The sequence below is a fragment of the Vigna angularis genome, chromosome 5, assembly GCF_016808095.1.
Source record: "Vigna angularis cultivar LongXiaoDou No.4 chromosome 5, ASM1680809v1, whole genome shotgun sequence".
Lineage (NCBI taxonomy): Eukaryota > Viridiplantae > Streptophyta > Magnoliopsida > Fabales > Fabaceae > Vigna > Vigna angularis.
In genome coordinates, this window is record NC_068974.1 from 34497721 (window position 1) to 34518945 (window position 21225).

Sequence of the window (21225 nt, forward strand, 5' to 3'; positions counted from 1 at the left end):
TTGGGTAAACATTAAATGGATGGGGCCCACTTATTGAATAAGGAAGCCAATGTTCCCTACTTTGTAAAAGTTGAGGATTTTGAGGAAAGTGTTTTTCCTTGTCTGCTGAAGCACCGAAAATCTGCACCAATATTTCTTGGAGTTTAGTTCTTTTATTGGTTATATAATGAGAGCAAGATGTGCAAAGAAAAACCACCACCACCGAGAAAGAAATAAGCAAAAGTGCAGTAGAGAAAGAAAGCTGTGTGAGTGTGTGGGAAGAGAAGGAGAACCACGGAAAAATTGGTGTAGCACCACCGTGAAGAGAGAAAGTGAGTATGTTATTTATTGTGTTGAGTTATTGTGAGTTGTGATGATTGTGTGCACCACCGTAAGAGTTAAGAGTGTTTCTAGTATTTCTGAAAGCTTTTATTTTCAATAAAAGTATATTTGATACCAACAAATTGGTATCAGAGCTGTGAGAACTTGAGTGTCCGAGAAATAAAAAAAAAGAGTGAGAAATGGCAAACCTTGCAAACAGTGTGTCCCTTCCTCAATTGACAAAGAAAGTCAACTTTGATAATTGGAGTGTGCAAATGAGAGCTCTTTTGGGATCCCAAGACGTATGGGATGTAGTGGAGAGTGGGTATGAAGAACCCACAGATGACGAAGCACAGACGGTTGCTCAACTTGCAGCGTTGAAGAAAACGTGTGTGAAGGATAAATCAGCTCTATACATTTTGTACCGAGCTGTGGATGAATCTGGCTTTGAGAAGATAGTAAATGCAAAATCTTCAAAAGAAGCGTGGCAGATTCTGGAGAAAGTATACAAAGGTGACAACCGAGTCAAGCAAGTCAGGCTCCAAACTCTCAGAGGCGAGTTTGAAAGTTTGAGAATGGAGGAAAAAGAAAGAGTAACCGAGTATATATCTCGGGTGGAAGCAGTGGCAAATCAAATCTGTAGAAACGGAGAGGAGTTACCAGCTAGTCGGGTTGTGGAGAAAATTCTGAGATCGTTAACAGATGATTTTGAGAGCATTGTGTGTGCCATTGAAGAGTCAAAGGACTTGTCAAAACTCTCGGTTGAAGAGCTTGCAGGATCTTTGGAGGCGCACGAACAACGGAGAAGAAAGTTGTATCAGCCACTTGATCAGGCACTTCAGGCAAAGTTTGATCTGAGGAGAGGAGCTCGGAACACTCAAGGCCGAGGTGATCCTGGAGGAAGAGGCCAAGGACGAAGAGGTCAAGGCCAAAGTGATTATGAAGATGAGGAAGAGCAAACCGGTCGGCAGAATTGGCGTGGCCGAGGACAATGGAAAGGCCGAGGAGATCGGTCAAGTGTAGAGTGCTTTAGATGTGGTAAGCACGGCCATTATGCATATAACTGTAGATCGGCTGAGTGCTATAATTGTGGTAAGCCCGGTCATATAGCAAAATATTGTAGGGCTGAGAAAAAGGAGGAGATGAATCTCCATACGGAGGAAGCGGAGAAAGAAAGTGAAGAGTTAGGAATTTTGTTGATGGCAAGGAGCCCAGACGCAGCGTTGCTGAGAAAGAGCCCGGACACTGCATTGAGGAGTTGGAGATCGAATGCTGAACTGCGTCCAAGTTGCGTGAAGATGTGGAAACCGGATGCCGAGATGCGTCCGAGGTGTGAAGAGTTGTGGAGATCGGATGTCGAGACGCATCCAGATTATGCAAAGTCATGGAGATCAGACAGTCTAGAAAGGTGTTTGGTCAGTTTGTATAGCTCGAAGGAGCTAGCAGAGAGCGTGGTGGATAGCTCAACAAAAAGCACAATGGAGAGTTTGCTGATGATTTTGCCAGATAGTGTAGAGGAGCAGGTGGACAGTCCGGAAAGTCCATCAGAGAAAGTGGGAAACTCAGATTATGTTTCTGTAGAGAAATTTCAAGAGGTTCTTGCAGAGCTGGATCGAGAGCGTCGAGCCCGTGTTGCCGCGGAAACTACGATGTCCGAATTACATGATTCATTAAAGCAATTAAAGATGATGGATCAGGATGCTACAGAGAAGCGTGATAAAATTGACCACTTGGAAGATGATATTTTTCGTGAGAAGAAAGAAATGACGAAGCAACTAAAAGAAAGTGCAACGGAAAGTGTCGCACTGCGATCGGAGGCTGAAAATTTCAGCAGTATGGCGAATAGAATAGATGAAAGTGTAGAGATGAATCCAATTAGTGAAAAATCAGTTATGGTCAAGAAGAAGAGAGTCAAGGTCAAGAAGAAGACTACCGAAGCAAAAGAGATGTTCGACAGGAAGAATCCAAGTAATACTGGAATGAGTAAATTTGGTGTAGGATGAGAAAAACTCAAGACCCATTTACGTTTACGGGGGAATTTTGTTGGGTAAACGTTAAATGGATGGGGCCCACTTGTTGAATAAGGAAGCCAATGTTCCCTACTTTGTAAAAGTTGAGGATTTTGAGGAAAGTGTTTTTCCTTGTCTGCTGAAGCACCGAAAATCTGCACCAATATTTCTTGGAGTTTAGTTCTTTTATTGGTTATATAATGAGAGCAAGATGTGCAAAGAAAAACCACCACCACCGAGAAAGAAATAAGCAAAAGTGCAGTAGAGAAAGAAAGCTGTGTGAGTGTGTGGGAAGAGAAGGAGAACCACGGAAAAATTGGTGTAGCACCACCGTGAAGAGAGAAAGTGAGTATGTTATTTATTGTGTTGAGTTATTGTGAGTTGTGATGATTGTGTGCACCACCGTAAGAGTTAAGAGTGTTTCTAGTATTTTTGAAAGCTTTTATTTTCAATAAAAGTATATTTGATACCAACAAGTAGACCATTTTACTTAAAAAAAACATCCTAAAATTGTATTAACTCATGACATCTGAACTGAGGTTGTACTACATGATAGAACTACACACTCACATGTTTGTCTTCCTTTGCATGACTTCGTCAAATCTTATTATATTTTAAAGTTGACCTCATTACATACATTCAGAAGTAAATTGATCCCATTTAATAAAATAACAAGTAAAGTGTGCCAAAAGTTATAGATAATATTAATTATCTATAAAATATACATCAATAGTCACTACAAATTTGAATTTGAAATTCAAAATAACATATCAGTGTAAAATATACATGTGAACAAGTATTTTTCAGTGATAAAAGACACTATAGAGTGTGCACAGTATGCAGAAACTGATAAATCAAAGTAAGTGCCAAAGTTCACCACTGATATATTTTTTTCAAATTCAAATCCGAACCCTGAAATATCAAAGTAGATCGATTTAAACTCAAACAAAATTCAAATTTTGAATCACAAAGGGGTTTAGGTTAAAGATATTACGAATTTAAGATGTTAATTACCAAATAGAGAACACTGGACAAAGGCATGAAACCAAATGAGAAATCGGGCCATTTTGGAAAATGAAGTTAGAACAGAAGGAATCATAGTAATTGAGAAACGCAAAAGAAGAAATGTATAGATAGCCTTTGACAGAGAGAATAGAACTGAGAAATGGAAAAATACAACGTAGTTGCAAAGAAGCCATATCAACTTGAAAGATATAAGTTCTAACTTCACGGGATTAATTGAGAAATCGACAGAAAGGACTGAAATCTCATTCACGGGATTAATTGCCCAAAAGAAAAAAGAGTAAACATTTAATCAAGATAATTGTTTTATAACCTTTTCCGGAAATTAATATTACTAAAAAAATATAAGAGTTATTTTCTGTCAACAGTGAGAAAGAATATTTTGTGGCAAGATGAAACAGTGAAAAGGAAAAGGAATCCTTCATTTATTTCAGCACCTCAAACACAAGTATATAAATCCATGGTCGCAGAGCTTGGAGTTCATAGAGAGAAAGGTAAACATGGATACCATAGGGAACCAAACACGTCTTTGTAGCATAGTCATGTTAATGTTATTGTGCACAATGATCTTCTTCAGCTGCAGTGCTGCTTCTACCAAGGGTATCAACTTCTTTCATACATATTTTCTTTATCGTTACTTAAGCTGTAAAATCATTAACAATTTTATTTTACTTCATCGTGTTTGTGATAGTAGCCAGTGAAAGTGAAGAAAGTTTGGTGTCATCAACGGGTAGGCCTAAGATGCTTATCGGATCAAGTCCACCAACCTGCATTTCCAGGTGTGACAATTGCACACCCTGCAAACCAATTGTTGTACCATTTCCACCTCCTGTTCCACTGCAAACCCTCTCTACCTCTGAGCAACTTAACACAGCCTTCCAGCGATCCGATGACTTTGGGCCTCAGGCTGTGATCTGGAAATGCACGTGTGGCGGCAAGCTGTACGATCCAGATCCATAGATTTATCATCATGTTCATGTATTCGTACTGGATATCTAATTTACATTTTACATTAAGTGATATCTTCACATTTAAATGTTTGCAATCAGACTATAATTATTCTGTGCTTGGATTTTCTATTTGCTCTTCCATCGCTTGTTTCTTCTTCTGTCTTATGAATTCTTCTTGTCCCCAATGGTTATTTATTTCTTAGCCCTTTCAACCCGTTCTAAAGTGTAACATTAAAATGATCAAACTGGCACGTTAATTAAGCAACAGTTGTATGTATGTCTATATATTTTATGAAAAAAGAGACAATCACGCAAGCTTTTACATAGGCTAACACATCGTATTGAGTGGGAAAAAAATCAAACTGTCCCTGTCAAGTTTACATTGTGATAGCCACAAGTGCAAGACCTAGTCCAAGTGACACTAACTTTCCGTACTTGGTGATCTTGTCGGTGCCGGAGCTTTGTTCGCGGTGGGATTAACGTGTGAGGAATCTGAAGAAGACGAGACATCTTTATCAGTTTTAGGTTGTGGAGCCAAGGAGGGAGGCTTTGCAGAAATTGTGATGAAAAAGATAAAGAAAAAAGAGTATAACTTATTGCAGGATTCGTATTGGAACACGGATATGAGATCATAATCTTTTAAGTAATCTTTTAATTTATTCATAAACTTAGTACCTATGATTCTGAATAATTGCATATATTCCATTTATATCTGTTTAGTATAATTTTTGCTAAAAGATCTATCACCTTTTCTGTTTGAAAACAATCTCAGGTGCACATACAATTGGAACCACAGCATATGCTTCTTTATGACTGAAAGACTGTACAACTTTTTTCCAAGTGGTAGAGGATCAGACTCATCAATTATTTCACCACCTCAAACACAAGTACATGAAGACATTCTTGTGAATTTACATTAAAAAAACTCATGATGTTCCATCTTCCGATCGTGCTTGTAAAAAAGATGACAGTCAAAGGGAAATAAAGAAGTACTATATATTCTCTTCTACAGAAAAGTAGTGATTCCTCTAAATATTCTCTTTAATGGGATAGTACTGATTCCACCTTTTCAGGGAAGATTGCTCTATGACATCTCCAACATATATAACCAAAAGAAATTAACAATGTCTCTCTCAAAACACCCATAATTCAAAAATATTATTCTATCTTTTTCACACCTTCGTTCGTAAACACGACCAGAATGTTGTGTAATGCTGCCAACCACTGTCTAGTTAAAAACAGAATGAAATTTAATACAATACTCACCGAGGAAATAATTTGAACATTTCTCCATTGTCCTTACATTCTCTCTCATGGCCAAAACTTTCCAGAAACGACTGAAATCTCATTCACAGGATTAATTACCAAAAGAAAAAAGAGTAAACATTTAATCAATATAATTGTTTTATAACCTTTGCCGCAAATTAATATTATACTAAAAAATCTAGGGCGTGTTTATAAGGTTATCTTTAATAAAAAAAATTACTAAACTAGTACTTTGATAATATTAATTCTTTATTAAAACACATTTGGAATATTTCCTATGGAAAAAATTGCAGTAAAGGAATTTAGTAATACTTTTATAAATGTAATTATTATTATCAGGTAAAAATGATACTAAAAATTACTAGTAAGATAAAGCAATTAGTATTTATAAAATGCTATTAAATCATTCATAACATTATTTGGTTATAGGATTTTATAATATTATTTTTTATTTTTAATTAAGAGTAGGAAGTTGAGAATTTGGTTATATAAATACATGGTCGGAGAGTGAAGAACAGAAGGCAACCTTGAATAATTTGGAGTTGTTAGAGAGGAAGGAAACATGGATACCACAGTGAACCAAACTCGTCTTTGTAGTAAGGTCTTGTTATTGATATTATTTTACACACTGATCTTCAACAGCAGTGCTGCTTCTACCAAGGGTATCAGTTTCTTTCATAGATCTATACTCTTTGTTATTATTTAAACTGTCATTTTGGCTATAAAATCATTAACTTTTATATAATTGTATTCAAAAACGATTATTTGCCACGTCTAAACCTTTTATATTTATTTGATATTATCCTTTCTTAATGTTTTTTTTTCTTTTTAAAATATAAAAATTTACACTTTTATAATTATTTTATCTTATGTTCCGTGTTAAATGAACGTAGAAAGTATCATGAAACAAAACTTAATTTGACCTCATCATGGCAGATAGTGAAATTGAAGAAAGTTTGGTGTCATCAACGGGTAGGCCTAAGATGGTTATAGGATCAAGACCACCAACCTGTTTTTTGAGGTGTGAGAACTGCACACCGTGCAAACCAATCGTTGTACCATTGCCACCTGTTCTGACGCAAACAGACTCTGCTTCCGAGCACAGCGAACCTAAACCTGAGGTCTGGAAATGCATGTGTGACGGCAAGCTGTACAACTTATAGATTCATTATTGTGTATTCATACTGATACCGAATTTGCATTTTACATGAAATAAGTGATAAATGTGTGTAATAAGAGTATAATTATTCTTTGCTTGGATTTTTATTTTGCGCTTCCATCGCTTGTTTGTTCTTATGTCTTATGAATTCTTTTGGCTCCAATGGGGATTTATTTCTTTGCTTAGGAGTAAACCATTCTAAAGTGTATTATCAAATGATAAAAGTAGCACATTATTAGTTTGCAAGTTCTAAAAGACAAAATCTAAGAAGACTATTTGCTGTGTGTTCTACGTTATATTTTATGAAAAAGAGAGACAATCATGCAAGCCTTTTACATAAGCTAACACATCGTACTGAATGAGAAACAAAATAGGAACATACATAAAAGGAACATGCGTGGTTTAAAGAACGAAAAAAATCCACATGTCTCCGTCATGTTTACATGGTGGTAGCCACAACTGCAAGCCCTAGTCCAAGTGGCACTGACTTTTCGTAGATAATGATTCATCTTTTTCAGCTTTAGGTGACTTTGATGCGTCAGTTGAAGATTCTAGAGCCAATGAGGGAGGCTTTGCATGTGCCACAATAAAAATGTCCAAAGGAAGAAATATTGTCCTATATTCTAATAAATTTTTTAATTATTCATTCTATTAATATAAATAACTATATTCAATTAAATTAATTAAAATCTTAAGAAAAATAAAAGTATTTAATTTATTCTTATTCTAATAAGCTTTCCAATTATTCATTCTATTAATATAATATTCAATTAAATTAATTAAAACTGAAAAAAATAAAAAGTATTTAATCTAATCTGTCATTGTTGATGGAGAGGAAGGGAAACATGGTTATCTTGGTGAACAAAACTAGTATTTGTCGAGCAATGTCTTCTTCTTGTTTTTGTTTTGCACTGTGATCTTCAGCAGTAGTGCTGCTTTTACTAAAGATATGAAAGTTCTTTCACACATACTCATTAGTATTAATTAAACTTAGTGAAGTTGGAGAAAGTTTGGTGTCATCAACGAGTGAGGCTAAGAGGCTTTTAAAAGGTTTGCCACATCCACAAAGTTGCATTAAAAGGTTGTGCATAAACTTGTTGCTAATTGGACTTGTCTGAATAGCACTCTGCACTTTCCCAAGTCTCTGACACTCGTTGAAGATGATTCCTCATTGGGCAATGTAAAAAGGCCTTCTGCTAGTCAACTAGGAAAAACGTGTCATACAAAACAGTCTATTCATAGTTTTATGAAAGAGGAAACTCGGAAGTTAAGAATGATCTGTAATAGTCTTATTTTTTACTTCGAAGTTTCAAAATAGAATTCTTTCTGTTTAAATTAAGATTAGATTAATTGTTGGTAGAGTATTATACAAATATTTTTATTAAAAATATTTTTTTAATATATTATATTATTATATATTATTAATTTATTTTTTATAAGATTAAAACTAATTAAGTACTTTTAAAAAAGTATTTAAAATTAATATATTATTAATCCATATTTTTTATAAGAATGAATTAATTGATATCATTTATATAAATAATAAATCTAATCTTTTTTAATGAATTATTTATACAAATAATAAATTTAAGAAGGACAATATTGTTTTATTTTAAAAAATGAAATTAAATTGAATAAAAAAAATATAAAGAGAATAAATTGAAATCAAGACATTAAATATCAAGAATCTAACACATGACAACAAAATATTTTACAAAAAAAAAACAAAAAATACCTGACATAGAGTTAATATTGTAGTAGTGAATTTATTTTAAGGCAGTTTTTCAAAATTTATGACTTGAAACTTTTAAAAAGAAACTGAAACTTTTCTCCATGACTAATTAAGTCTTGGTGTATATGTAGAACATGTAATCACTATTTCCCTTACGAAACATTTTTGGCTTGTCTGGATACATCTCCAAGCTAGAAACCAAGTTATTCGAATATTAATAAATCCTTCACGAATCTTTTATCACAATTATTGATAATAACAGTACTCGCCAATTTCTTCCTTGGTAGAAGACCACAATCAGAACGAGACCGCTATGAGATTCCCTGTCCAAAGTTTAGTCAGTTACATACAGATAAAGTTTCTCTAAAATCTGGAGAACACTTTTGTATCAAATAAAACAATTGCATAGCTTTGATATATGTATACCCTTAATCTTCATCATCCTTGCCCACTATGTATAGAATATACATTACTTCATATGTGACTTCCAACCCAAATAATATGCATTATGTACAAATGTAGAGTTTTAGGAGTGTAACTTCCACAACATACCAGACCCATTTTATGTTTCATTTGCGTCTGTTTCTATTGCTTGAACTGTTTGATCAAGCAGTCTTTCTTTCACCCAATATATCCTCACAGAAAAAAGAAAACACTCTTTAATTACAATGGCCTAAAAAATCCTATTTATGATTTCGATGGCAGATTGGTGTGGCATTCGATCATTAAAATGCATTATGCCTAATAATACATCAGTAGATAGTTGATGCAAAACCTCAATATCTTTTTCTAGCTTACAAATGTGTGTATGTTCACAAATCACAATTTTAAGTTTGAAAACAAAGCCTTCCCACCTACCTATCACGGTCTCCCACTCCCACTCTCGCTCTATAAAAGCCATCTCCACCATATCATCAATGCATCAAGTTCTCATTCCCAATAAAAATCCTACCACTTGCATTCTTTTCCTCTAATCTACCATTATACCCTTCAATCCCCAAAACAAAAACCATGATGAAAAAGCAACCTGTTTTCTCCTTTCCAATAGTACTTCTACTTTCCATTTTGTATTCCACCACTACTTTAGCTCAATTATCACCAGCTTCTGCCCCTCTTAAACCAGTTCAAGCAACCCCTACCCCACCCGCTGAGGCTCCTAGACAGCCATTGGTTCCCTCATTGCCACAGTCACCAAGTGATGCCACTCCCGACACTCCAGCTGTTGACATTGTTGGAATCCTGAGGCAGGCCAAGTCATTCAACATCCTTATCCGCCTCATGAAAACCACCCAATTGATCAACCAACTCAATGCACAGCTCCTCACCACTAAGTCAGGTGGCATCACCATTCTTGCACCTGATGACAGTTCTTTCTCTCAACTCAAACCAGGCTTCCTCAACTCTCTTTCTGATGGCCAAAAGCTCGAGCTCTTGCAGTTCCACGTTCTTTCTGACTATGTTTCTAGCTCCAACTTTGATACTCTAACCAACCCTGTGAGAACACTTGCAGGAGCTAAACCTGGAAAGGTGGAACTGAATGTGATAAGTTATGGAGGTAGTGTGAACATCTCAACGGGTGAGGTTAATACCACCATCACTGGCATTGTATATACAGATAAGCATCTTGCTATTTACAAGGTAGGGAAGGTGCTTCTTCCTATGGACTTCTTTGTTGTTGCTAAAGCACCTGCAAAGGCACCCTCTTTGGCACCAGAATCTTCGGAAAAGGCTCCTAAAGCGGATAAGGAGAAGTCACTGTCTCCGGATTCCTCAGAATCATCTGAGATTAATTCCACCAATGATACCTCTGGCACTGTGAAAATCAATGTGTATGGAAAGTGGCTGTCCCATGTTCTTGGACTTGTTCTCCTGATTGCATTGTTATCATAAATCAAATAGGTTTTGCGGAATTTACCAGATTTATATGTAGTATATCTTTCATGATGAAGAATGTAATGTTTTGTGATTGCGAGAAAGGAGTGAATGTGGAGAGTTTATCAGAGTGATTTTTTCCTCTATTAATTTAAGTTTTGTGCCTTTAGTTTATTGTTTATTAAATAATGGTTACAAGCTTTCTCATGTATTTTGAAGAAGAAACTAATAAAATCTTTTTGCCAACTTAAGCCTCCAATTTTTGTTAAACATTGGTTTTGCATATTAAAGCTAATTTTCCCTTTAATCAACACACATGTCAAAATCAACAATGTCTAATTTTCTTTCTTTACAGGGAAGGATTTATGTCCTCCTTTAAGAAAACCAACAATGTAAACTTTACACGAATCTTGGAAGGAGAAAATTTATTTGCACTGTGGAGAAATAAGTTCAATGATAGTGTGAATTCTTATTTATCTTTACTTCAGTTGTCTTGCAACAGTGTTGCTTAGCTTTGAGAGTAAAAGTACTTTTGAGTTTCCAACGTCCAAACACGCACAGTAGGAAATCTAAGGTGAAAAAATACCAGGTAGATTTTCACCAATGAAACTTCACACCACACATAACTCGGATCCTTCTAACTTGTATAGTGTGAGATTTCACATTCACACTTAAACACATTTATGATATTATGTTTACGGCGCGACATTGGTTAGAGAACTGAATTTTCAATCCCAACATAAACTTAACCTATAACACAAAGGAAAATTAAACATTAAACCGAAATATATGAATGTTTGCAACATATTTTTCTATTTTGACGAGGCTTCAAGCTCTGTTCCAAGCAATGTAGACCAAAGTACATGATTTACTCTTTTAGATTTTTATATCATACAGTGAAAGAGAGAGTGGCAGATCTCACCATCTCACCTAATACAAGTTCTCTGCACAATCAAACACCTGTCAGTGATCAAGACATGAGTATCAATTTTTATTGATGTAAATGTTAACTAGTACACTGTCGCCATGGCGCTTTCAGGTGAGATTTTCATAGATCCATCCATGCATCCAAATCCAACTGATGTATGATGACAACCTATGAATTATGACGTGAAAGTAAAATAGTTGCAGATGTTCACATACCAGCCAATACTTCTTTTCTTCCACTTCTCAATTTCAACTCAGTTCTCCTCGGTCTCTCACCACCAATCCTGCTTGATGCACCAACTTTCTATGATAGGTAACTGAAAATTGTTTACAGAGCAAAGGTTAACCTTTCTGTGTTAGAAAAATGAGATTTTTACTTTCTAGAAAGTGGTGATACTAACAAAAATATTGATGATGACAGTGGTATTCCGGTGGAGGCTTCTGGTGGTTGCATGAACTTCAACAGCGTACTTGTAAAGTGAATGTCGTTTGTTGTTGGGGTTGCTTTCATGGTGGAGCCATGACTTGACATGATATGCATGTCGAGGGCAAGAAGAAAATGATGGTCTATTTATATTTATCTTGTAGTGTATGTGGTTTTGTATGCATTTTGGATCAATTATATATGAATAGTTTTTTCTTTGAATACTCTATTGCATAAGAGTTAAGACCATAATTTCTTTTCATCTATTTTTTCACTGGTAAGCATTAGTTAAAAAATTAAAATGATTATTGAAAAAATATTAGAGAACACATTAAAGAGTATTAAAGAGGACACTTTTATACAGTCCAATTTATTTATTTTTTAATTTTCTTTACAGGTGCTTAAGCACAGTTGTTATTAAATTCTTTATTTAGTACCTTTTACTTTGAATATTTAGTGCAATATTACAAAGAGAAATGATACAATATAGTTTATCTAGATTTGTTATGAATAATTTGTTTTATTAAAATCTCAAATTCTCATTGAGGTTCTTGAGTTTCTATTGGGGTTCCTATTATTTTAAAACAATCAATAATTAATTAATATAAACTTGAATACAAAAGATTAATTGTTATGTGTGTGACAGAAAGAGATGGCAATTTTACCCGCGGGCACAGGTACCCGCGGGTAAAATCCGTGGTGGGTAGTAACTATCCGCGGATATTTACTATCCGTGGGTAACGAATAGCGGGTATTTTAATACCCGCTTCTAAACAGGTCGGGTACGGGTAGTATACTACCCGCTCCACGAGTACCCGTTATCCGCAAAAAATTAAAAAATAAATAATTTATATATTTTTTTAATTAAATTTAATTAAAAATAAAATAAAATTATATTTTATTAGTTTAAATTTTATTAAAATTAAATTTTAATTACATTTAATTTAATTTATATTATATATATTTGTATTTTTATTTAAATTTTATTTTTAAAATGTATTAAATATTTTTTTTTAATTTTTTGCGGGTATCCGCGGGTTTTAAAATATCCGCGAGTATTTTTTAAACGGGTATCCGACAAATAGCGAATCGAATAACGAGTACGATTTTAACTGGCGGGTCGGATTGCGGGTAGACACTACTCGTACCCGACCCCACCCGTTGCCATCCCTAGTGACAGAGTTACTTAGTAAGTTTTCCAATAACGATCCATGACAGTTGAGATATCCTCCACAGCTATCAAATTTCACCAACCTATCATTTCCTTACCCTCTGATCTCTGCTTTATATAACCCTCTCCTTCACACATTCCAAATATCAGACACAGATTGCAAGAATCATTAATTCAAATCATTCACATTCTCCCAGACTCATCAAAGCTCATCCACAGGCTCTAGCTGGCAACTGGAAGATGAAACAAGCAACCTTTTTCTCCTTATCAGTGTTCCTACTCTTTTGGTCTACCACCTTGGCCATTTCACCAGCACCTGCAGCAGCTCCAAAAGCCCCAGCAGCAAAAACTCCCCATACCCCAAAGGCTGCAGCACCATCACCAAAACCATTAGCCCCCACATTACCTCAGTCTCCAGACTCTCCTGACTCTGTCCCTGATGACATCACTAGAATCCTCAAAAAGGCCAAAATGTTCTCAACCCTCATTCGCCTCCTCAAAACCACAGAAATCATCAACAACGTCAACTCACAGCTCATAACAGCCAAGACTGGGGGCATAACCATTCTAGCACCAGATGATTCTGCCTTTTCAAACCTCAAAGCTGGCTTCCTCAACTCCCTCAACGAAGGCCAGAAAATCGAACTTGTCCAGTTCCACATATTGCCACAGTTTGTCTCCAGCTCAAACTTTGATTCTCTTAGCAACCCTGTGCAGACAGTGGCTGGTAAAGACCCTGTAAGGCTTCCACTGAACGTGAATGCATTAGGTAACAGTGTCAACATTTCAACTGGGGTCGTCAATGCCACCATTCTTGGGGTAGTATACTCTGATAACAAACTTGGGATTTATCACGTCGACAAGGTGCTTCTTCCTCTAGATTTCTTTGCAACCAGTAAGGCTCCAGCTTTGGCTCCTTCATCTCTTGCAAAGGCTCCCAAAGCTGCCAAGGAAAATTCTTCTGAAGATGATCAAGGCGAAACAAAGCAGGATCAGAATAAATCTGGGGCAGTGAGTTTGGTCGGCCATGGTGGAACAAAGTTTATGTCACTTGGCATAGCTTTGATGGCAGTGGCAACCATGTGGGGTTAATCCATTTCGCAGCTGCACTGCCATTTTTATACGTCAAACACACAGTTAATTTATTTCTCTTTGCTTTTTCATTAAAACTTTGCTGTCTTTTTCTGGTTTCTCGTGTATTGGTGTAATGGAAAGGGCAAGAATCCTTCAATTGTTCACATTTCAGCTGTTGCTGTTAAACCATAATCATTCCTAAATTTTTCGTTATGCATCAAATTACTACACTCTTACCTTGTTCAGATTAAGAAAAGAATGAACAGCAAAAGAACTACTCTTTATCTTTGTGCAAATGTGTAGGCGTATAAAGAAACTAGTGGAAATAATCATTCTATCTTTTATTAACTAATGTATTGTTTTAAACAGATTAATTGCGAACTTTCCATATTAGAAAGTCATTGGAGAACCTAAACTGTGGTTATTCATGTACCCTTAAGAAATGTTGGCCATTTGGTCTTGGCGCCTCTTCGGATTTTTGAGTCTATTTCTAGTTTTCTTCTTTCTATTCCTTTGTTAGTTGATGTTTATAATGTAACTTTCCTTATAGTTTTTAGGCCTTCAGACCATCCCTTTCAGAAACAAAATAAACATAACAAAAGATTAGATTCTCTTAAATTAAAATTTGTACTGAGTTTGGTGTCTAAGATCACAATTGAAAAGGTAAATTATGTATCATATGTAAATATTCCTTGCTTAATTCATATTTGAAAGAAAAAGAAATAAACTTTCTTGGGTTAAGACTCACAAAGTGAGAGAAGCAATAACATCTATTATATTTAACATGAGTGCATCTACACCTAAATAGGAGAACTTTATATCATAAGAATGTGATATCTCCCTTTTGTGTGAAACAAAATTGTAATAAATATCTTTATATTATTGGAAAACAGGGTGAAAGAACAAACTTTTAAACTTGGAATTTCAAGCTTGATTTTATCTTTGAAGTACGAACTGAATCTTGAAAAGTTTGAGTAAAGAAAACAAAATTAAAACCTCCTTGAAGTATTTTCATCAACATGCATCAGAAACAATTTTTTTGGTAATATGGTAAAAAGAAAAAACTATCTTCTCCAAACCAATTATAGAAGTGCAAAATCCCAAAAGAGTTACATGAATTTTTTTTGTACAATTCAAGAATAGATTTGTATCGTTAACTTCTGTCTCATTCTTGTAACTAAATGTCATCTTATGAATATACAAAACAATTGCAACAGCTCCTTGCTGTTTTTCCAGTTTTCCTCTGCACAATTCCGTTCGCTTTCTCCAACTACATTGTTTTTACAAAAGATGCCATAACTTGTGCATCACAATAGCTATTTCTTTCACCCTATTTTCATTGCAAAAAATTGCTCTGTTTGATAACAGAGGTTCCAGCAGAAAAACTAAAATTGATTGTGATGGGAGATCAGTGTGGCCTTCAATCATGAAAAAACAACGCTCCATCCATATATCATTTTTGATGCAACACCTCAATATCATTGCCAGCTACCAAGAGTGTATGCTCAAAAATCACAATTTAAGGTTTTAAAACAAACTCTCTCACCTACCTATCATTGTCTCCCACTCCCAAACATTCTCTATAAAAACCACCTCCACCATATCAACAATGCATCAACAGCTCATTGCAATTACAATTCCTATCATCTGTACTCCTTTCCAACTTCATTCAAACCTTCATTGAACGAAACCAAAATGATGAAAGAACAATATGTCTTGTCCTTCTCACTAGCAATTCTACTTTCATTTCTGTATTCCACTACCACTTTAGCCCAATTATCACCAGCTTCTGCCCCTCTTAAACCAGTTCAACCTACTCCTACTCCACCAGCTGAGGCTCCTAACCAGCCATTGGTTCCCTCATTGCCACAGTCACCAAGTGATGCCACTCCTGACACTCCAGCTGTTGACATTGTTGGAATCCTGAGGCAGGCCAAGTCATTCAACATCCTTATCCGTCTCATGAAAACCACCCAATTGATCAACCAACTCAATGCACAGATCCTCACTACTAAATCAGGTGGCATCACCATTCTTGCACCTGATGACAGTTCCTTCTCTGAACTCAAAGCAGGCTTCCTCAACTCTCTTTCTGATGGTCAAAAGCTGGAGCTCTTACAGTTCCATGTTCTGTCAGACTATGTTTCTAGCTCCAACTTTGATACTTTAACCAACCCTGTGAGAACCCTTGCAGGAGCTAAACCTGGAAAGGTGGAACTGAACGTGATAAGTTATGGTGGGAGTGTGAACATCTCAACGGGTGAGGTTAACACCACCATCACAGGCATTGTATACACAGATAAGCATCTTGCTATTTACAAGGTAGGTAAGGTGCTTCTTCCTATGGACTTCTTTGCTGTTGCTAAGGCACCGGCAAAGGCACCCTCATTGGCTCCAGAACCATCAGCAAAGGCTCCTAAAGCGGATAAGGAGAAGTCAATTTCTCCAGACTCTTCAGATTCATCCGATACTAGTTCCACAAAAGAGAATTCTGGAACAATGAAAATCCACATGCATGGAAAGTGGGTTTTCCTTGTTCTTGGACTAGTTCTTGTGACTGCATTGTCTTCGTAGACAAGAACTGGGTGTGTTGATTACCAAAATCCAAACCATTACTTACCATGCAGTTAATGATTAAGAGTGTTTGGTTGAGACAAAGAGTATTGGTGAATTTATCAGAGTGGATTAAGGGATGTGTAATTTGACCGATTGCTGTATCCCTCTATATATTTAAGGGTTTTTCTTGACCTATGGTTTTATCAAGAAGAAATTAATGGAAACTACACCCCATTTTTACTGATTTAAATCTCCAATTTGGTAAGCATACTACAGAAGTTACACAATGAATAGATATAATGTTTGTAACCAAAGGATGTGGAAAAAGAATATTTTTGTGCATAATATAAGCAAATAGTGATTGAACTGCAGTAAAGAAAAATACACCTTTTTCCCAAAGAAATTGATTTCTTCTTTTCTGGGTAAACTTTAGATTAAGCTCTGCCATCTGTTAGCCATTGCCTGAAGTTGCTGGAAAATAATAGTCATGTCATTAACAAGCTAAAAAGACACCAAATTATGATTTGTTAAGAATACAGTTGATGATTGATTAACATGATATTAATATGATTGATTAACTTTCTTTCTTTGAAAGTTTACAAGGGAACAATTCATGTAACTGTGAAAATAAACTGTTAATGTAATTGCACCAATCATAGGAAGGAGAAGACTTTTGTGTATTGTGGAGTAGCGAAACCAACTGAGAAAAAAAAGTAGTTAGAAAAATAATTTCTTACGCTAAAAAATTGCCTACTCATAAATAAAATATCTTTCAATTTCAATATCAGTACACTTTTTTTATTAATTAAAAGACTGTTCTTATATAAATTTTAAAATAAAATCATATTACAAAGAATTTAATTAAGTTTTAAGTTATTTGTAACTAAATTTTATTGTTTTATTGAATGTTCAAAACCATTTTATTTTTCAACTGATTTCATTAAGGAGATAACATAGTTGTTATTTTGTCCTATGCCTTACTTGTCTTGTCTCCACATGGAAATTTTTATTAGTATAAAATCATATTATAATTAATATAAAATGATACGTTACTTTAATTATTTTCATTATATTGGAAAAATAAGGTTACCATATTCTTTAAACACTTTCAGATCATATTTTCACTTACACATTAATGTAGGTGATGATGATATTGTCCGATTTCAATAAAAATAATTTATTGCATCCAAAATTCAAAAGAATAACTACAACCAATCAATCTTAAAACTAAGAAATCCTTACATAGAAAAACACATTCCATCCAAAAATTTAGAACTCAATTTTCACAAGAATTAATGAATTTTACATCTACCTCAATCATAAAATTCACACGTAACAAAAGAAACCCTAAACCAAAAACACTAAACTCCAAACTCTAACCATACACCAAAACTCTAAACCTTAAACCATAAACCCTAACCCTAACTCTGACCCTAAACCATAAACACTAACCCTAACCCCAACCTTAACCTCAACCATACACTTAAACCCTGACCCTTTAACCTTAACCCTAAACCCTAACCTATAAACCATAACTCCTAACTCAAACCCTAAACCATAAACCTAAAACCTAACCATACACCTAAACCATAAGCAAAAACCATAACTTTAATCTCTAACCCTAATCCCTAACCTTAACATTAAACACTAACCCTAAACATTAACCCTAAATATCAACCCTAAACTTTAAACCCTAATCATACCCTAACCCTAAATAGTAACCCTAATCATAAACCTTAATCTTAACATTAACCCTAACCTTAAATCCCAACCCTTACCCAAATCATAAACCCTAAACACTAACCATAAACCCAACCCTTTACCTAGCCCTAACCTAACTTAACCTTAACCCTAACCCTAAATCATAAACACTAACACTAAACATTAACCATAACCCTAACCCTAATCATTAACCATAAACCCTAACCCTTAAGCCCTAAACCATAACCCTAAGTCCTAAACCTAAACTCTAAACCCTAATCATACACTCAAACCTTAAACCATAACCCTAACTCTAAATCTCAAACCCTAAACCCCAACCATAAACATTAACCCTTAACCTAAACCATAACTCTAAATCCTATCCCTAAACCATTTTCCTAAACCCTAACCATAACTTTAACCCTTAACTTGAAGCCTTAACCCTAAGCTCTACCCATAAACCTTACATCCTAAACTCTAACCTACCCCCTAACCCTAAACCCTAACCTTAGGCCCTAACCATAAACATTAACATTAAATCACAACCTTAAACACAAAACCTAAGCCCTATCCCGAAATCATAACCCTAAACCTTAAACCTAAGCCTAACCCTAAACTATAATCATACTAAATTTGAATAATTAATTTTATTTATGTAAAATTTAAATCTTTTAAAAATACTAAAATTTATGAATAACATAAAATTTAACTAAATTATAATATATATATATATATATATATATATATATATATATATATATATATATATATATATATATATATATATATAGGGGTTTGCTAACGCGCGTACGCCTGTTTTTCAGTTGGCACATTTTAGCAATGTGTACCGGATTTTAGTAGACAAAAATACCCTTATATATCATGGATTCTAAGTTTTAAGGTTAAGGATATTTTAATAATTTTCATTCTCAAAACTTAAAAAAAAAAAAGAAACCCCCAAACCCTTACTCACCTCCCTCATTCCTCTCAATCCTTTCTCTTTCATCTCTCTCACTCCAACCTTTTCTCTGTCATCCCTACTGTAGCCCCAATTGAAAAAATCAGAAACACTTGCCTTTAAACAATTTGTCTTTGTAAAGAGTTGAGTCATTGACATATTCACCTTCAGGCAAAGGTTCATTCAAGATCTCTTCAATTTCACCATCTTCATTAACCTCTCTAATTTCATCATCTGCATATGTTGAATCATCATCTTTAAAAAAACCCTCCAGGCCAATTATCAATTCTTTCGGATGTCATTATGCTTGTGAAAACTAGATAAAATTATATACGACAAAAATTATAAAATGAAAACTCATTATAAAGTCATTTTTTGTAAGAAATTGTTTAACAACCAGTGTTTCTGATTTTTTTCCAAGCCAATTGTCAATTCCTTTGATGTCATTATGCCTGTGAAAATTAGATAAGACAAAAATTATAAAATAAAAACTCATTATAAAATCATTTTTTGTAAAAAATTGTTTAACAGCGAGTATTTCTGATTTTTTCCAGGTCAATTACCAATTCCTTTATGCTTGTGAAAATTGGATAAAATTAAATAATACAAAAATTATAAGATGAAAACTCATTATAAAATCATTTTTTTGTAAGATTGTTTAACGGCAATTGTTTCTGATTTTTTCAATTGGGGCTACAGTAGGGATGACAGAGAAAAGATTGGAGTGAGAAAGATGAAAGAGAAAGGGTTGAGAGGAATAAGAGAGGTGAGTAAGGGTTTGGGGGGTTTCTTTTTTTTTTTTTTACTTTTGAGAATGAAAATTATTAAAATACCCTTAACCTTAAAACTTAGAATCCATGATATATAAGGATATTTTTGTCTACTAAAATCCGGTACACATTGCTAAAATGTACCAACTGAAAAACAGGCGTACGCGCGTTAGCAAACCCCATATATATATATATATATATATATATATATATATATATATATATATATATATATATATATATATGTATATATATATATATATATGTATATATGTATATGTATATATATATGTATATGTATATATATATGTATATGTATACATATATGTATATGTATACATATATGTATATGTACACATATATGTATATATATACACATATATATATATATATACACATATATATATATATATACACATATATATATATATATACACATATATATATATATATATATATATATATCCCATTTAGAAATAAAGTTAGATATTAACCTTCATGTATTTAGGTTCTATTTTTGAGTATCATCTATCAATATTCGAAGAGATTTTTGAACACGCAAAAATTTATTATCATTCTTAGTTAGTTCCAAAATATTTATTAGTTTTTTTTCTCTCTCTTTTAATCTTATCATTTTAAAGTCTGTTAGTTGCACATTAAAAATGAAACTTAACCAAAAGCAATCATTAATCTCTAATAAATACTGAAACTATTTTAAAATCTGTTATCTTTCAACCCTTTTAACCCAAACAACAAATATTGATAAACCTAGTTAGCCAAACATTCATTCTGAGGCAATTAAGCAAATTACCATATATTATATTTTATTCCTTTTTGGCCTCTGTCTTCAGAAATTATCTACAAGATTTTTTTTCAATTAATTTATTTTCAGAAAAATAATTAATTTAATTGTGTCTTGAATTGATTCTTTTTCCCTTGATCTTTTACCTAATTAATTGATTTAAAAGGATAATAATGATTAAATGATTTGTGTCTTCAATCTAATTAACAAGAGATACAGATAAACTATTCCATTAACTTTTAGCATCTATTAAGTTTTGAGTAAAAAAAAAGATTAATTACAAATTTGTCTATTATGTGAAATTTTGATACATTAAGCTTTATTAATTATCCATTTTTTATTATGTAATTATTATATACGGAATATTATCTGTATCTAGTCATTTATTTCCTTCTCTTTTTCACTTGATTTTCTTCACCAATTAATCAGATTTAAAGGATAATAATGATTACATAATTTGTGTTTCAATCTAACAAGAGATACAGCTAATTATTTCATTAACTTTTAGTATCTGTTAAGTTTTGATTAAGA

General features: G+C 33.9%; 4 protein-coding genes across 5 annotated transcripts; all 4 read left to right on the forward strand.

The window, feature by feature from the left end:
• The first annotated feature begins 3776 nt into the window (after positions 1 to 3776).
• Positions 3777 to 5235, forward strand: LOC108318849 (EPIDERMAL PATTERNING FACTOR-like protein 5). 2 transcript variants are annotated; one of them, XM_052878325.1, is made up of 3 exons: positions 3777 to 3932; positions 4024 to 4273; positions 5055 to 5235. In XM_052878325.1, exons 1-3 carry the CDS (start codon positions 3833 to 3835, stop codon positions 5200 to 5202), a joined length of 498 nt encoding a protein of 165 aa, XP_052734285.1. In that variant the 5' UTR covers positions 3777 to 3832; the 3' UTR covers positions 5203 to 5235. The 2 variants fall into 2 exon arrangements, with proteins under 2 accessions (XP_052734285.1, XP_017411631.1); XM_017556142.2 differs by having other exon boundaries at positions 3780 to 3932; positions 4027 to 4273; positions 5055 to 5217.
• A 4138-nt stretch (positions 5236 to 9373) lies between these two features.
• LOC108340203 (fasciclin-like arabinogalactan protein 12) lies at positions 9374 to 10557 on the forward strand. The gene has a single exon (XM_017577412.2). It carries the CDS (start codon positions 9451 to 9453, stop codon positions 10327 to 10329), a length of 879 nt encoding a protein of 292 aa, XP_017432901.1. The 5' UTR covers positions 9374 to 9450; the 3' UTR covers positions 10330 to 10557.
• Positions 10558 to 12994: 2437 nt separating this feature from the next.
• On the forward strand, positions 12995 to 14120 carry LOC108340206 (fasciclin-like arabinogalactan protein 11). Its single transcript, XM_017577416.2, has one exon. It carries the CDS (start codon positions 13074 to 13076, stop codon positions 13923 to 13925), a length of 852 nt encoding a protein of 283 aa, XP_017432905.1. The 5' UTR covers positions 12995 to 13073; the 3' UTR covers positions 13926 to 14120.
• Positions 14121 to 15533: 1413 nt separating this feature from the next.
• On the forward strand, positions 15534 to 16720 carry LOC108340204 (fasciclin-like arabinogalactan protein 12). Its single transcript, XM_017577413.2, has one exon. It carries the CDS (start codon positions 15603 to 15605, stop codon positions 16479 to 16481), a length of 879 nt encoding a protein of 292 aa, XP_017432902.1. The 5' UTR covers positions 15534 to 15602; the 3' UTR covers positions 16482 to 16720.
• Positions 16721 to 21225: the final 4505 nt, after the last annotated feature.

Bases quoted from the DNA above. Each gene is read 5' to 3' on its own strand.
- LOC108318849 (XM_052878325.1), top strand. From the start codon at position 3,833: ATGGATACCATAGGGAACCAAACACGTCTTTGTAGCATAGTCATGTTA. The intron at 3,933-4,023 runs GTATCAACTTCT...TGTTTGTGATAG, and splicing joins CAGTGCTGCTTCTACCAAGG to TAGCCAGTGAAAGTGAAGAA. The intron at 4,274-5,054 runs GTACGATCCAGA...AAACAATCTCAG, and splicing joins TGCACGTGTGGCGGCAAGCT to GTGCACATACAATTGGAACC.
- LOC108340203 (XM_017577412.2), top strand. From the start codon at position 9,451: ATGATGAAAAAGCAACCTGTTTTCTCCTTTCCAATAGTACTTCTACTT.
- LOC108340204 (XM_017577413.2), top strand. From the start codon at position 15,603: ATGATGAAAGAACAATATGTCTTGTCCTTCTCACTAGCAATTCTACTT.
- LOC108340206 (XM_017577416.2), top strand. From the start codon at position 13,074: ATGAAACAAGCAACCTTTTTCTCCTTATCAGTGTTCCTACTCTTTTGG.